Source organism: Aulonocara stuartgranti (genome assembly GCF_965226115.1).
Source record: "Aulonocara stuartgranti genome assembly, chromosome: 1".
In the NCBI taxonomy this organism is placed as follows: Eukaryota; Metazoa; Chordata; class Actinopteri; order Cichliformes; family Cichlidae; genus Aulonocara; species Aulonocara stuartgranti.
In genome coordinates, this window is record NC_138939.1 from 1,880,001 (window position 1) to 1,895,000 (window position 15,000).

The 15,000-nt window shown below is 46.1% G+C and overlaps 1 protein-coding gene across 5 annotated transcripts in view; it reads left to right on the forward strand.

Moving 5' to 3' along the window:
* Positions 1–15,000, forward strand: part of adamtsl3 (ADAMTS-like 3) — a 199,478-nt gene that overhangs the window by 1,436 nt on the left and 183,042 nt on the right. For 3 of the 5 annotated variants that reach the window (XM_082540081.1, XM_082540085.1, XM_082540086.1), the window contains exon 1: positions 12,377–12,653. In XM_082540081.1, the coding sequence (XP_082396207.1) occupies positions 12,480–12,653 (174 nt within the window). In that variant the 5' untranslated portion in view covers positions 12,377–12,479. Of the gene's footprint in view, positions 1–40; positions 145–12,376; positions 12,654–15,000 lie in introns of those variants that run through there. The other 2 variants (XM_082540083.1, XM_082540082.1) reach the window with 2 other exon arrangements.

The window sequence follows — 15,000 nt, forward strand, 5'->3', positions numbered from 1 at the left end:
TGGTAGTTGCTGACTGCTGCTATTTCCACTTCCTGTACAGGTTGGGCACAGAGACCCCGATTTGGGGGGCAAACCCAGATGAAGATGGAGTCGTTTACCTTCTGCAGGACTGTCCTCATCTTCTTCATGTTTCCATGTGTCCAGGTAATGAAAGCAGTGTGGACAGAGTTCTACTTTTATTCTACTTTTATACAGTCATCACCCTCACTGGGCCACAAAAACATGGAGCCAATCAGAGCGGAGAAAGTCAGGGTTCAGACGCGCTGTGCACACAGCCTCTGACGTTAGCTCTGCTGCTTAATTCGAGCTGACCCGTCCAAATCAAATAGTTTGCACAGGTCGAGAGGCTGCCGGGCAGAGCGGCGAGCCGGCTGCAGTCTTTGTACACGAGCACGAGCTGGGGTAAATGTCACCTCCTTATATGAAGCAATTGCGAGCGCAGGATTTTCTCTGGCAAATATAGTAGCTGGTTAATCCCTGACAACAGGCTGCTGTGGACCCGGTGCTCTCCATGATCAGCTCTGCAAAGAGGTCTTTATTTGGAACCCGCTGGCGTGTTAGCGAGAGCAAAAACAAACACATTGCTGTATTTTTTACTTTGTTACCGAGTTCCCTGCTGTGCCTGAACCCTTTAGGGAAGAACAGATATTTGTTCCATCTATTTTCAGGGCGCTGGGACTTCAAACCTTGCAGTGTTTACTATTGATCGCTTTGCTATTCTGGTGAACTGGAAGTTTAGATTTGAAGGCTGAGTCAGGCTGCTCATCGAGACAGATGCAATTTATGCTTTTATGTTTTTAAACATAAAATGAAGCCGATTGAATAAGAAAGAAACGATGCAGTATGTTGGTGTAAAACGGTGAAAATCAGGAAAAGTCAGCCGGCCTGTGCACATCAAAGCCTTTCAAGTACCTCCAGCAGCATGACTTTTTAAATGTTTTGTAGGTGGAGCTGAACTGGAGGCAGTCGCAGTGTCTGTACAAAAGAAAACCCAAAGATTTATAAATATGTTAAGGTTTAATGTGCAGGCTGGTAGGTGGTGCAGAGGACTGATGTGCTACCTACAGCACTGCTCACGGCTTGGGCATAAAATGCAGCAGTACAAGATGTGAGCTGTGACAAACAGGACAAATTCTAAAGTGATGGATGTCTAACAGTTAGAAGCTAAACTGCTGCATGTGTTGGAGAAAGTTTACAGTAAAAAACAAACGTGCCATCGTCAGTGATCCAAACACAAATGGAAAACTGAAGCGTGAGGAACAGCCTGTGTCGCTTACAGTAGGTTCAGATGCTGCGTGACGGCACAATGACTTCTTCAGCTACGTGTTTAAACGGCTCTCCTCCGTACAGCCAGCATTCTGCTTTTTAATGTTCGAGTGCAGATGAAGAGAACAGGCGACACTGTCCCACCTTAGTGGAGTCTGTAGGTTACTCAAAGGGTGTGGATGTACTCTGCTCCATCTGACCTCCATAATTAGATCTCACATGTGAGCAGACCTTTGGTAATTTAATAAATAACATACAGAGTTATTAAGGTGTTGATGGATGGATTCATGGACTGATTCATGGATGAATGCATGGAATTGAATGATGAATGGATGGACAGATGGGTGGCAGACGGATGGACAGATGGACAGATTCATGGATGAATGGATGGACGGATAGATGGGGTGGCAGTAAACCAGAAGGTTGTTGGCTGCTCTCAGTCTGCACGGGCAGGAGAGTGACCCAGGTTTCCCTCCGATGCGTCCTCGGGAGTCTGGATGTGTGAATGTTGGTTAGGAAGCACTGAGATAGAAGCAGCAGTCCAGAGAAGCTGATGAAGGTAAAGCTGAGATTCTTTTTGTTGGCTCCCTGCAGATGTTCTGCTGTTATTGTGTCAGGGCCGCTTTGTTCACCGCCAAGGATACTGTCATTGTTAGAAACGTGTGATATATTTTGCAGGGTCCCCATAATGCTTTCCCATTAATTCTGGATGACAGAGGCATGTTACGATTGTTGACAGCTTTAATTTCTTTCCAAAATTCAATAGAATCATTCTGCTGCAGCTTTCTGGTCCTGGAAGTTACCCTCGTGCTCATTGTCTCAGTAAAGCACACAGCATATTAATGTGATGATCATTAATAAATGAATGTACACCATCAATCAAAAACCTCTTGTGATTTTCCAAAATGTGATGTCAGCAGTTTGGGACCCAAAAATTTCTCACTTTTTTGTTTCTTCGACTTTATTTGGGGTTTATGTGAGTTTTGTTTTTCGTAGTTTGAAGCCTTAAACTTGCATTTTGTCTCGAGGCCAGCAGGGGGCGAGTCCTCTTCCTGTAAAAAATAAGACCGATAGCGTAGAAGCGTATGGGAAAACGTCCCTTGGTCCTTCTTCAGTCCTGTTAGCGTCAGAGAGGATCCAGCGTTTGCTCAGGTCATTCAGTTTCAGGAAGCTGGAGACCGTCTAAAGGCTTTAAGACCCAGTGGGTGACGTCAGGGTGGACGCGCATTGTTACTGCTCTGGTCTTCCCTTTCACATCATTGTCCTTCCAGTCAGGGTGTAATTCTCGCGACCATCATACTCTTCTTTATGCTCCATTTTTATGACTTTATCAGATGAGATACAAACTGTGCTGACAGCAACATCAGAGAGAGCGGCTGTTCCTGATTAATACATCAGCACATTTCCAAATGAATTTGTCTCTTTGCTGTCAGTGGCCCGTGTCCGACTGATTATTATCACAGTGCTTTTTCACCATCTGCTCCTTTATCTGAGTCTGAAAATACACTCAGATCTGCAAAAATCCCATAAAAAGCCGACAGTGCTCAGCGCAAACCTGCTGCTGCTGACAGGATCTAATTAGTACCACAGCTGCAGGACTCTAATGTGTAAATAATAAAGACTGAGAGATGTGTGAGGTCCACAGATGCTGGTTTTGTATTGAAGGTGCTTTTAGCAGAAGGTAATCGATGACGAGCTGACACGCCGTTATTGCAGAGTAATGTTCAGACCATCTTTTATCCCAGGAAAGCGACACAGTCCCGGGTGAAAAACAACAGCCTGTGGGCTGTCATTGTCCTACACTTGGATTTATTTTGATGATTCACCATCCAAATTTCTATAAACGTCAGTACAAACTGCTCTACAAATGCATCTGGCACTGTTTGGAGTCAGCTGATATGAGGGATTGGCTGCAGACTGCACTGATTGGTGATTTGGTGTCTTTGGAGCAGCAGATGGATGAACCCTCTGAGAGAGGCCCAGGTCGTACTCGTGGCTCTGTGACCACGTTAGCCGTGCGATCATTTATTCTCGCCTCTCTGCTAAAACTCACCGAACACAAACAGATCGTCAGAAAATGGATCGAGTGTTGTGAAAATGAAAGTGTGTGGTCACACTTTGACACCTGAAAAGTACCCAAAAAATGAGCTTGATTTGATGTTTTTATATATGATACAAAATTAAGCTACTGTGGAACCACTGACGTCCAGCAGAGGGAGCAGTGAGTCAGTCCCCATAGACTCCCATGTTAAAACTTAGCCTGATACACAAACTGCTTGGTCTCTGTGGATAATTCCCTCTTTATAACAACTGCACAGTTTATTTAACTCGCCAGTTTAAATTATATTAAGGCTTAAAGTTTGTATTATTAGGGGCGTGGCCTCTTTGACTGACAGGTGGATGGTGACACAGGTGGCTGAGCTGGGCCTCTGGACTGTGTTTGTGCTGTTGGAGCATTTTGATGCCCCTTTACAGTCTATGGATGCAGCTAGCTAGCATTAGCTGATAACGCCTCACAGTCTCATCGTCTGTTTTGGCTCCAGAAGTCAGTGGTTGCAACTGTAACGCTAACGTGGGTGCAATATGTGTCAGCGGAGGCCCTGGCGGACCGATCCCCGGCTACCAAGACTAACCCGTGTTACCTATTTCAATCTGTTTGTCAGTTACTTCTGGTTAACTGTGTTAGCTGTCCTTCTCAGACCCGTTGGTGTTTCTGTTTTCACATTAGTTCAGCTCATCTTCACTACAGTCAGACGACAGACGTGATCAGTCTGTTTTTTAAACGTGTTTCTATCAGCAAAGGTTTTTTGTGCTTTCTGTATATGAATCAGTGGCAGTGTGAGTTTCAGTGTGTGGGTCAGTGTAGAGAGTGCACAGGTGTGTTTGAGATGTTGATGTTCCACAGACTGTGAGTCTCGTTTCTTTTCCATCTGCCAGAAATAAAAAGTTTCCGTTGTGAAGCTGACTTTTTAAGGGAAGGGTGCAGGAGCAGTTTGGGTACAGTGGATGTAAGGTGGGGGCGATTGGCTGTAAATGAGACTGGGGGTGCTGGCGGCGGAGGGTTGGTGCACGCTTGGCTGGCTGCATGGATTATCACAGGCAGATGTGGGAATCACAATCACGGCTGATTGCCTTTCACTGTCCGGGTGTTTCTGTTGACGTGCTGTAAGATTTAGAGCCTCAGCTGTTCACAGACCTTTTCCTTTTCCTGGGTTTGACCTAACGTAACCCCGTCTCATCACTGATACTGTGCAGCACTTTGTTTTGTAACTAAAATGCAATGGGGGGGATGCAACAATAGAAAGACAGAGCTTTGGGGGGGGGGGGGGGAGGAGAAAGTAAAAGAAAAAGTGACAGAACGAGCGCCTGCTGGTCTGCTTCCTCGGGGCCCGGTCTTCCTGGTACCAGCCTCTTCCTGTCATCCTTCAACCTCTGTGTGGGGACAGCTGTTCAAATGCAGCTCACCTACATCACAAACTCTGAGTTTTTCCACCTCTCCCACCCTCACCCACACCAGCTTCCTCCCTCCAGCCCCTGTGCTCACAAACAACAACCGGACGAAATCACCGAGCCCTTTCTTTCACCCCGCTCTGAAAACAGCATTGTCTGTGATGCCAGCGAGCTATGAGGTATGGCTGTGAGGAATGCAGTTTGCTGCTGCCATTGTGTGTAGAAATGATGACAGAGGTGGAGGAACTGCAGAGAGGAGCCGAGGACTGGAAGGAAAAGGGCACAGAGGGAGAGTCCGGCTTGTTATAGCGCGAGGTTTGGGAGAAAGCTTCGTGAGTACACTTGTCTCTCTCCCTCCACACCTTTGCTTTTTCTGAACCCACTTCACACCATAAATGGACAGACGTGGAGCTGAGGAGGAGGCAGGGTCCGAGCTCGTCTTTTAGACTGAGAGGAGAGAAAGTGTGCTGTGTTGTCATCGCAGTTAAACTACATGCTCGCTTTTTACATGCAGCTTTAGCAACTTTGCACTCGGCTGCAAACCACGTCAATGCAAGCTGAAGGCGAGCGGCAGAAGAACTATTTCAGTTCAGCTTTATTTACACAAAATCACAACAGTCGCCTCAAGGAGCTTTATACTGTAATAATACAATAATACATACAGAGAAAAAGCCAACAATCATATGACCCCCTATCATATCATACAGCCATCATCCTGTCTTCCTTCTCTCACCCCAACCAATCACAGCAGATGGCCCCGCCCCTCCCTGAGCCTGGTTCTGCTGGAGGTTTCTTCCTGTTAAAAGGGAGTTTTTCCTTCCCACTGTCGCCAAAGTGCTGCTCATAGGGGGTCATATGATTGTTGGGTTTTTCTTTGTATGTGTTATTGTAGGGTCGACCTTACAGTATAAAGCGCCTTGAGGCGACTGTTGCTGTGATTCTGTATAAATGAAACTGAGTTGAATCTGAGAGAGGAAGACAGGATAGAGACATGCTGTGGACGAGAGCCAGAGATTAATAACAAGGATGATTCAGTGAAGAACTTCATAGCACCCTCCACAGGACACAAAACACCTGCAGACTGATTTGACAAACTCCCACCCTCAGGTGTCCTCGGTAAGGTGCCCCAGTGTCCCACTGGAGGTTCTACTAAGGGAGAGACTCCTCTGCAGTGCCCTGAAAATGGAGCACGCACCCCAGTCCTTCCTAAAAAGGACCACCATAGTTTGCCTCCAAGTTTTAGTCCATTAGGACTGAAAAAGCAGGTAAAGATAGAATATCTGTGTCTCAGTGTTCACCACAAATGTGCGATCGCCTCTTGGCATTTACTCTGTTTGCAGTCCTGTGTGTGTGAAAAGAAGCGAATCTTCTAAGAAGAAGATGAGAATTTGATATTTAACAGCTGCATAATAAGCAAAGCTGAACTTGGAGAGGCTCTGGAGCTGCTGGTGTGCCAGGAATCCCCAGTTTGCAAAGCCTAACGAGAACAAAACTGTCTGCGACCCGAGCCTGCGGAGCTGCTCTTATCACGGTGTACATCAGGGATGGGTTCATGGCTCTGCATGAGCAGGGCCTCTTTAAGCGCCGAGCGAGTCTCATGAGGGCAGAATGTTGGAGAGCTTTGATTCGTCTGTGCTGTGGGGAAGCAGCCGACACCAGGGCCTGTGCTGGGGTTGGTATTTCAGTAAACTTTGACAAATTAGAGTCCATTAGATCCTCGCTAACAATAGCGGCAAAGCTAGGAGCAGGCTTTCAGTGTCAATCATCCCACCTCCCGTCCCCCACACTCTCAGAGGCAGCTCTGTTTAAAGGAAACCCAAACCCGGAGCAGGAACAATTAAGATATCCATCTGGAATAATGAAATTTTGACCATGCGGTCAGCTGTTATCAGCATCAGGGTTCGGGTCATTATTTATCCGCAGCGTGGTTCGTGTTTATTATTCAGTAGTGGATTCATTACGACGGGAATGTGGTTATCTTTTCACGTCTTTCTGCTCAATTGAAGTTCTGGGGTTTATTATTATTTGACCTCCTTCCTCCCTCTTTTCTCTCCTTCCTTCCTGGCTGGGAACCGAGCCAGTTCACGTGTGGCTTTATTAAGTTTCATATTGTTTTTTACCTTCGCTGTTGACTCGTTAACCTGCGGTGTCCCTGACCGCTCTCTGCTCCGCTGCCTTGGATTTATACCTCCTAAAGGAGCAACTAGAAAGCAGCTGCTTGTAATTGCAGTGTTACAGATAAAGGTTAAAATCAGGGGATGCACAAATGTGTTTAAGTAAGAATGGAGAGCTCAGCAGAGCTGCAGAGCTTTAATAAAATGCACACGGAGGACGGAGAGCTGCAGCTCTGTCTTTCTTTCTCTTACAGCAACATGAAGGGTTAAAACAGTTCATCATCACTTTGTATTGAGTTGCAGAAACTTTTCCCTGTAATGGGGCATGTGGAGCCAAGCCACGCTAGCCAAACAGCTTCCACGGCACAGCACAGACACTCGATCCAGGTTTAGTCTCAGCACCTGTCTGTGTCACTGAGGGAGGAAACGGAGGGTCGTAGGACGGGCCAATCAAAAACCAGATTTGATCCCCTTTAAAATGTTTGGTGTAAGATTTGAAACGAGCGTTAAGGACGACTGTACTTCAGCAAATCAGACGCTACTTTCTGCTTATTTATAATTTCTGCTTTTGTGAAAGATGCTCTCAGCAGGTGAAAGGCGTGGCAGACACCCACCTTTGAACACGATAAATGGTAAATGGCCTGTATTTATATAGCGCTTTTCTAGTCCCTAAGGACCCCAAAGCGCTTTACATATCCAGTCATTCACCCATTCACACACACATTCACACACTGGTGATGGCAGCTACATTGTAGCCACAGCCACCCTGTGGCGCACTGACAGAGGCGAGGCTGCCGGACACTGGCGCCACCGGGCCCTCTGACCATCACCAGTAGGCGGTGGGTGAAGTGTCTCGCCCAAGGACACAACGACCGAGACTGTCGGAGCCGGGGCTCGAAGCGGCAACCTTCCGATTACAAGACGACCTCCCAACTCTTGAGCCACGATCGGCCTTTTTTCTAAGCAGACGTCGGCGAGCGTGAGGAAAAATGGTTGTGGGGCTCTGCTGATGCCACGCTTCTCTCGAGCAGCGAGCGAGCCGTAACCGTGGCAATAAAGACACGTCTGCACCTTTTCTGGCTCAGGTTTAACCACGCTGTGAACTTGGTGAGGTCAGCAGACCCCGTCTGTATGTACGCTGTGTAAATGTGACGTTTCTGACATCTTTGCAGGTGCAAACAGCTGCTGCTCGTTCCCACACAGCCCTTTGAAGTCAGGCACAAAAGTTCAAATCAAATACAACAGTTGAACCTGCTGTCTCAGATCACTGATTACACAGTAAAAACTATCCTGAGAAGCTAAAAATGAGCTTAACATCAGCGTGATGACGATGATGTTTGTGTGCACAGGTGAGTGTTTTAATCCCACCTGGAGCTGATAACCAGTTTGCTGCTTGAGACAGCAGAACCTGAGAAACTGGTCACAGTCAGAAACCCACTGTCTAACTAACGGGCCCTGCGTAGCTCACTGCATCAAGCGGGCGCCTGCGGGCCACATCATGAGAGCGCCCGGCCCGGGATCGGGTCTGCCCCCCCCTTTCCTGTTGATTCTTCCCTGTCAAAAAAGACCAGAAAGAAAATATTAAAACAGCAGCTAAATAATAAACATATAGCATTTAAGTATGAGGTATTTAAAGTAGTATACTAGCAATACTGAGCAGGGATAGCTCAGTAGGTAGCGTGGTCGCCCCATCATTGGAAGGTCGGGGGTTTGAATCCACCGAATGACTGCCCTGCGCTACCCTTGAGCACACTGCTGCCCGGGCGCTGGGTTGGTAGCTGCCCACTGCTTCCCTGAGTGAGTGGGTTAAATGCAGAGGACTGCAAATATCTCCCACGTGTGAGACTATAGGAGGTTTAAAAACATAGTCGCTGTTTGTATTGTGATCAAGATGCTCGGGTGTTTGTCCTTGCATCTCTGCAGCTTTTTCAGAGTGTCTCTCTCTCACACACACACACACACACACACACACACACACACACACACACACACACACATCCTCCTGGAGCTCAGGTTCAGTGTCAGCTCTGGTATTTCAGCTAAAGGTGAGGAGTGAAAAGATCCCTGTGTCTGGCCACACCACACAAACTGCCGTCAGGGTCACCTCTTCACCCCCACAGTTACATGCTTCGTGTGTGTGTGTGTGTGTGTGCTGATTGGGAGGAGGCTGAAAAGCTCTTTCATACACACAGTGTGGCCATTCACTCCCAGCCGTGAGCTCTGTTTCTCCCCTGCACCTCCTCTGCTCCGGGCCTCTGCCAGTCAGCTGGGCTGAATCTCTCCTCTTCCTCATCCTCTCGTTCTTCTGTTTATGTCTCCTCACTTTTTTTTTTCTTCTGTCTCAGGCCTTTTAAACGTCGGCAGCGACCTCTCTGTTTGCTCTGAGCTGAGTTTGTTGTGTTTGATGAGCAGTAAAAGCTCTCCAGGCCTCCCTAATAAAATGCTAACCTTTGCAGACCTCTCTTTAACGACACGTAAGGGGTGCACGCCGTTACACCGTGTCCTCATGGGACCCCACGCCTCCCGTCTGTGGAGAGCCTCTCATAATGGCACAAACAAACCTTCAGTGTCCCTGCAGTCAGTGCCTCTGATAAATGTGACACAGCCAAATAAACTTGTGTCACACCTTTAAATAACAACCATCTGCCTCTCTTCATTGGCAGTGAGGCGGTGGAGAGGGTGAGCAGTTTTAAATTCTTGGGGGTAACTGTGACCGAGGACCTGTCCTGGGGCAACCATATCACCTCAGTTGCACGGAAGGCCCAACAGCGCCTCTACTACCTGAGGAGACTGCGGAGCGCACACATTCCCAGATCTCTGATGTTGAACTTCTACAACTGTGCCATCAGCAGCGTTCTGACGTATGGATTTCTAGTGTGGTTCCCCAGCTGCACCAAGGCCGATCAGCAAGCACTCCAGCGGGTGGTGAAAGAAGCTGGCAGAATTATTGGAACAAGTCTGCCAGAGATCAGTAATATCTTCCCCACTCGCTGTCTGAGGAGGGTGCACAGTATCCTGCGGGACCAACATCACCCTGCGCGCCACCTTTTCCATCTGCTGCCCTCAGGGAGAAGGTACAGGTCTATACAGGCCAGAACATCCAGACTGGCCAACAGCCTGTATCCACAGGCTGTGAGGCTCCTGAACTCTCTGCCCCCCTCTCACGGACAATAACCATATCCAACTTCTTAATAGCAATGAACTGGTCTGCATTGGTGCATCATATCTTTATTCTCTTCCCCCTCCTGCCCCCCCCCCCTCTTTCTTAAATAGATAACTATCATATCTGATATCATATCTCACAGTACAATAATATTGAATGGGTTGCATTGTTGTATTTTGTCATGTTTCTCAGGTCTTTGTCTGAATTTCTACGAACATTATTGCTAAGGATTGTCTTATTGCATTGGAGTCACACTGGGTTAAATATGTACACTTGGGTTTTAAGGGGTATTTATTATTTTCTTCTTTTTTCTGGGTTGTATGGAAGCCCCAAACGCAATTTCATTGTTCTTGACAATGACAATAAATAAATAAATACTAAAATACTAAATCCATGAATTTAAATTCTTCTAAAATACTCCTGCTCTTGCTCCTCACCCGCTGGTTTAGTGGAAATGCACAAGGAGAGGATCTCAAATGGGTGACAGAACAAATTTAATTAGGTACGGTTTTTATAGAGAGTCCCGGGCAGGGCGGGTCCACGAGGATCTCCAGGTTTCCCTTTAAAACATTCGTAGTAGCTCGTTTCATAACCCGAGCTCTTAATCGTTGGGATGGCGAGCATCGATGAAGGCCATCTTACCCCCGTCATTGTGACGGAAACCATCTACAAGCGGTACAGTTTTAAACCTGTGCTAGTCTGAGACTGCAAAAATAGCCTAAGACCTCCAGATGTTCATCACAGGATCTGCAGGTAACTCTTACAACATGAGCAGCAGAGGAGGAACGCCAGGAAAAAGCTTTAGCCGTCCAAAAAGAACATTAGAGCAAAACTGCAGTTTGCCAGTGAATATTCAGGCAAAGAGCTTTGGGAATAAAGTGCTGTGGAAAGATGGATCAAAGATAACGTGACCAAACAGCACTAACAGTAGACTTGTCTGATGCAGACCAAAGGCAGCTTTTCATGAGAAGAACCTCAAACCAGCCTCGAAGCATCGTGATGAGAATATTCTGACCGCGCGGCTTTCAGCCTTTCATGCAACAATTCTGCATCATGTTGCAAAGAGGAGGAAGATAATTTGAGGACATGAAAACTGAAGTGCCGAAAGTCAAAATCACACCACAAATAAAGGGAAGTAGCTCAGGAAGCATAAGCATGCACATTTTTGCAAACCAGACAAGCGTGGATTTATTTTTCAGAATATTTAATAATAGCTTCAGAAGTGAAATGAGGTGTAAGAACACAGCTGCGATGCAGTAAGTCAGAGCGATCATCGGCTCTCCACCTCAGCCTCTGTGATAAACGACTTCTTCTGCACCTCCATCTCTGTCTCGTTTGTCTCGACTGAAGCATAATTGGTTTTTTTTTTAGTTTGTCTAAAGAAAGGACCTGTGAGCTGCAGTGATCCTGCAGCTACTCTGAATATCTGCCTTTATGTCCAAAAGAGCAGAAGAAGCTTCTTTATTTGTGAAAATGTTGTAAAGAGGCTGCTTTCCCTGACTTACAGCTAGCGTTCGATAATGAGACCACGACGGATTTTGTCAGTCATCTCAGGGTGTTTCATGTTCTCAGGAGAAGCTCCCACGGTTATAGAGGGGACCTCCAGCGATCGGGCAGAAACCAAGCGTGTGTGACGTCTTCCATCGGCCACCGAAATCTCGCCGCAATGTTTTAAAAAGCAACGTTTTAGCTATTTCACCATTTTAAAAATGAGACGTGAAAAGCGAGGTGTGGATCTGACTGCCACTGTACGGTAACACATTCCTGCTGTATCACCTTTTTTAAAAGTCGCGCTCTCATCGTGTTTTAATTAGTAAGACTTGAAACTTCAGACTGACACTGTGAGGTCAGCAGGAAGGTGTGCAGATCAGCTGAGCACAGGCTCATTTTCACATTTCTATACAATCAGAATAGGAACCAGAGGAGTCGCCCCCTGCTGGACACTAAAAAGAAAGCAGGCTGAAGACGATTGGCTTTTCACACCTGAAAGTTCACTCGTGATTCAGAGCAGCTGCTCTGAATTCAGTTCGGCCGCTTGGCATTCCTGTGACCTGCAGCGTCGGTCTGATAAGATGTTCCAGAAGGTTTGGTTATAGCTTTAAGTGGATCACAATGAGGCGGCGAGGGCCAGCTCGCCCTCAATTAATCCAGCATCTCTCCAGCACCCGCTCTCCCATGTGCTCTATTTATGGCTCTCTCCAGGGTTCTCATATCTTCAAGTATCTCTTAATTATCTGAAGAGAGAGCTGTGTTAGGATTCACTTAAAGTGCAGCGGAGGGTGTAAACACACACACACACACACACACACACACACATGCTCACCTCTGGACTTTCTTCGGGTGATATTAAAGATGTAATCTGTGGCTGTCCAACAATGGCGTGTCCAGCGGGGTGGCCTGGGGGGGCACAGGCCACCCCCCCAACCAGACTGGCCACCCCAGGTGCCACCCCAAAGGCAAAACAATAAAATTCAATCAAATATCAAATGTCCGATTATGTTTTCACGGTGACGCTCAGATATCCGAGTGTAAGTGAATGCAGCATCGGCTTCTGCGCTATGTGCATCACGTTAGCAAAGGTAGGAGAGCCAAGCACGAAAGACGGCACTGCAGGAAACAATTTTTCGGTGAAAGAAAATGAGGACAGAATAAATGTCCCGGTAAGTAATATTAAGTTTGTTGAGTTTAGTAAACTTCTGTGAAATTAGAATACCAAGGAAAAAAATAACACTTAAAGAATTATTGCAGCTGATCGGCTTTTCTCTCTTGTTTATTTATCGCCCACTTTGCGCCAGAAACAGGAAACCAGCGGATGTCGCGCTAAACAACAGCAGCAGTTTAAGCTTGATCAGCTGTTGTTAGAATTTATTTAATATTAATTTCTAGTATCAGCTGATGTTTGCTGGAGCCACAGCTGTAAAGCTGCTGGTCATGATGTCAGTTTGGATATGTGGTGAGAGGGAAACATGAAACCAGGAGATGTCCTTACTGAATCATCAGAGCTGAACAGGTGATGGAGAAACAGGTTTACCTTTTAGGTGACATGAATGAGTTGAAGTTATCAACTGTTTCTGAGAGACAAATAACACCAGGATCCTTTTTATGTAGCTGACAGCTGGTAACTGTGCAGGGGCGGGTCTAGCAAAGTGTTGCCAGGGGGCCAGGTAGGGCATTAACAGGGAGAGGTGGGCGCAAAGACATACTTTTCTTTCTTATTCTCAATTTAAACATCTAGCTTTTATTAAATAATTATCTAAATCTTACAACCAAAGTTTTTATCTGACGTAAAATGTATAGAAATCATACATATACCAAAAAGACTGTACATCACTGTCACAACAGCGTTTGTTTTCATTCAAAGGCTTTATGGCTTTACTACCTGGTGGGTCGGTCAGTAGTCAAAATGCCCGATTTTCTGTCCCAGTCCAGCCCTGCAGGTTATACTGGCAGTGTCACCATGCCAGCTGACTGTATTTCATCATCAGCCAGTGCTGTTCTTTATCAATATTACCAAAGTTTACCATAAGGCAGCATAGAAAGTATTTACTTGCTTTCAGGTTTTATTCAAATGTTAGTCTTTTCAGTTGTTTCTCCACTTTTTTCCTGTTTCAAAATCAAACACCAGTTTGTGAGAAGATTATCTTCTTTTTTTAACAGGCAGATAAAGTTTTGCATTGGAACTGGCTAATTTGTCAATTGTTTGTTACAAATGTTCGTATTTTAATATTCAAAAATGTTTTTGCCCAAAACATATGTGCACTACATGTCAGTAAAAATACTATGCAAATATTGATGTCCTTGAATGCTGAGTAAACACTGACAAAGCACTGATTGTATCTCTTGTACTTTATCAACGCAGTATCTAAAAACTTTGCACCGTAGTGGTTAAAATCTCATTCTAATAAGAGTTAAAAGTGCATTTGGTTATTAGGTTTATAGGATTATTGAATTATGGTTAAGGGTTGGTAGAATTTTTTTTTTTAAAACATTATCTGCCAATTAAATCTGCCACCCTTCTCCAAATCTGTGCCCCTACCTGGCCCCCCCCCAACAAAAATTTTCTAGACACGCCACTGCTGTCCAAGACTTCCTGGTGATGTGAAGATTAAAAGATTCCCTGCGTCTCTAATCTGGGTTAGCCTGCTGAAGGGTTTCCACATAGGGTTAATCTGGGTCCTGCTCAAATGCAGGTCAACAAGATGATAACATTTAATGTGATTTGGCTTGTGTAGAGTGTGTCGAGTGTGTAGTCCTTTCAAGCAAAGCAAGGAAATTGGCCATAATCCGTGCACTCCTCCTTATTTCCTGTTCCAGTCATGAGTGTTTGTATTGAACATGGCCGGCGTCTCTAATAACGAGGTCGGTGCATGTACTGTAAAGCTAACCCACGCAGCAGACGGGTCTGGCCCGGATCTGGTGTCAAGCCGGCACTGCTGGCTGACCTCTGGCGTGGTAAGTGGTATGTCATCCAGATATGGGCCAGGCCTGGCGTAGATGGCACTGTTTATGTGATGGCATGCCACATCTGGCCTGATTGTGGTTTGGGTTATGTGGCCCAGGCTCCTAGAAAACAGGTCTGGCCTGGATCCGGCATCAAGTTGGCACTTTTGACTGACTGGTGTCATGGCAGAGTGTATGTCAACCAGATGTGGGCCAGGTCTGGCAATGATGGCTCTATTTATGTTGGTATTTTCCTATTTTAGTTAGAAAACCCAAATACCATGTTGCAATACTATACTGGTATGGTAGCCAACGTTTCAAATGCAGGTTGGACAGGTTTGTGAGTGTACACTTTATCCAAAACCTAGTGACAGTTTACTCATGTTTACCACCGGGTAGCTGTAGTTAAGGAGGTAGAGCAGGTCACCTACTGATCAGAAGGTTAGGGATTTGATCCTTGGCTGCTCCAGTCTGCATGCCAGGAGTGTGAATGTAGTCAGGAAACACTCAGTTTACAGAAAGTGTGTGAATGTGTTGTGTAGAGCACTTTGGGTAATCCGGGAGAGC